The 2499-nt window shown below is 43.2% G+C and overlaps 1 protein-coding gene across 1 annotated transcript in view; it reads right to left on the reverse strand.

The window, feature by feature from the left end:
* LOC107559558 (apoptosis-stimulating of p53 protein 2-like) overlaps positions 1 to 2390 on the reverse strand; it is a 5416-nt gene extending 3026 nt beyond the window's left edge. Inside the window, exon 1 of the mRNA XM_016243441.1 lies at positions 1220 to 2390. Within this exon, the coding sequence (XP_016098927.1) occupies positions 1220 to 2011 (792 nt within the window). The 5' untranslated portion in view covers positions 2012 to 2390. The remainder of the gene's footprint in view (positions 1 to 1219) is intronic.
* Positions 2391 to 2499: the final 109 nt, after the last annotated feature.

Below are 2499 nucleotides of genomic sequence, written 5' to 3' on the forward strand. Positions count from 1 at the left end.
GTTACATTTCCGACGCGTGCTTGTGGTGTTCGGCCAATCACAATGCACTGGGTCAGCTGGCCAATCAGAGCATACTGCGCTTGTCAAAGGAGGGGGCTTTGTTGAAAACTACGTGTTTGAGCGAGGCGGGGCATAGAGGCCCTACAAAAATGTACAGTATTTGAAAAATAATGTGTTTTTTGAACATTAAAGCATGTCAACATATTCTGTTACACCAAATAATGATCTTTAAAATAGCATCATATGACCCCTTTAAGGCCAAAAGACCGTAGGGTGTCCTAATTGTCAATTTATGACTCAACAGGCATCCTCTTTTGTGGCCATGATACACCCTCTATGCACCCTGTTGTCCACATTAGGTACACCATTTCGAATGCCATCCATGACTCCCTACATAATAAAAATGATTCAGATATCGCACGACCTTACGATATGCATATCGCGATATTTACATTTGCAGATATATCGTGCAGCCCTAGTTGAGACCTTAATAATCCATTTAATGCCATTTAATATATTTAAACTTTTCATGCCTAATGTTTTAAAAGAGAATTTTAAATCCTTGAAGGATTTACAGACACAGTGTTAAAGGGATAGTTCACCCAAAAATGAAAAATTCTGTCATTAATTACTCATCCTCATGTCGTTCCAAACCCATCAGACCTTCGTTCATCTTCGGAACACAAATTAAGGGTGTATTCACACCTGTCTTGTTTGGTTCGATTGAATCGAACTCAAGTCCGTTTCCCCCTTTGGTGCGGATCTTTTGGGCAGGTGTGAATACAGCAATCGCACTTGGGTGTGGACCAAACAACTGTACCGAGACCCAGCTGAAGACGTGGTCTCGGTCCGCTTCCAAAAGAACTCTGGTATGGTTGAATGGATAAACCAATGAATGGATGACCTTAAGCACACGTGTGGTTTTGTTTACAGTTTTTGGTTCACTTGGAAAAAGGGCAGTCACTTTCGCTTGGCGTGGTTTGTTTTTTTTAATTGTAACATAAACGTCCGGACCAAATCAAGTAAACTAGCAGACTTTTCTGGTGTGAATACACCCTAAGGCTGATTACTAGAAGGTCAACTTCAACAACTTGAATCCTGTTTCCGCCAACTTGTTCTGAAAGTGAATGACTTTGGGTTGCTACAATTTGCTGTCAGTGTGAATGTCCCTTCGGTCCCTCTATAGATATGTTTTTTTTGGGAATGTAGTAGTACCTACCGGTGGTAGCATGACCTGTCCTGTGACCTCTGGAACTTTCATATTGACGCTGTCCTCCCCTGGTCCCTCCTGCTCTGTCATGCTGGGATATGGAGGTGGAGGGTAAGGTGGGTACTCCTCAACATAAGGCTCTGGAGCTGATGGGCCATAGACTTCCTGTTTTTCCTTCAGTGGTGAATTCTTCGGTACAGTGCTAGAAATGGTGCTGTCATCCAGGATAGGCGATCGAGGTGGAAGAGGTGGAGGCATCAGCTCCTCCTCCTCTTTCTCACACTCAGGTATTGTAGTATCACAGTGTCCCTCTGGGGGTCTAGTGCTCTCATCAGCTACCGGCCTGCATCCATCCTCGCCTTCTGTCTGAAAGAAGGTAGCTGGGGTTATAGTGGTCTCCATGGCTGCCAACGTGGTCTTTTGGTAGAGTAGCTTCTGGATGTTGGGTCCACCAGGCCCTTCAGATTCTGTTATAGAGCCACGCTTTTTAAGAGGCCTGGGAGCATGGTGCAGTCTCTTCCTCAGGGCCTCCAAATCAGCATCGCTCTGGAGCCGATGGGAATTGGAGAGGAATGGGAGAAGTTTGGTTGGGCTGAGGGGCCGGGGAACACGTTCTACCTCCTGGCCATCAACAGAGGAGGATGCAGGGGCCATATTGTTGCCCTGGTCCACTTGGTCACCATCTAGAACTCCAGTTTGCTCAAGATAACTGCTGTCCTGCATAAGAAACTGCAGGCCTCCATTGGATGGGATGACAGGTTTGCCATATACTGTGAGAGGGAAGGAGTGAGGATAAAACATCCATAAAATCTATAAAATAAGTTGGGTGTCAATTGCCATTTATTTTATGCAACCAATAAAATAAGAACATAAGGCACATTACATCTTCATTTGACTTTTTTTGTGTGTGTCTGAGCCACAAAGTGTACTTTTGCAGAAAGAGCAATTTGCCTATGTGCTCTGAGTTTTAAAGATATGCAAACCAAAGCTGGGACCAATGACTTCAAAGTTATGTAACAAAGGAATGAGCCTTTCCTTATGTATTTGTGATAAGTGAGCATCACTATGAGCCCTACTCACTCTGGAGGGTAGAGCACTACTTATATTGCCATATGTACAATTTTGGTAAACACTATGAACTCACATATGGCACAGACATTTTATCTTGAAATATTACTTTGAAAATAAATGTGTATAGCTGTTAAGATTATGGCAAATAAAACTTTCATGCCAAATATGGTTTCCTTTATGTCTTTAATATAAACTGATTCCAACTTGTACTCTCTCTC

This window comes from Sinocyclocheilus grahami, unplaced genomic scaffold (assembly GCF_001515645.1).
Source record: "Sinocyclocheilus grahami isolate Dianchi unplaced genomic scaffold, SAMN03320097.WGS_v1.1 scaffold691.1, whole genome shotgun sequence".
NCBI classification, from domain to species: Eukaryota; Metazoa; Chordata; class Actinopteri; order Cypriniformes; family Cyprinidae; genus Sinocyclocheilus; species Sinocyclocheilus grahami.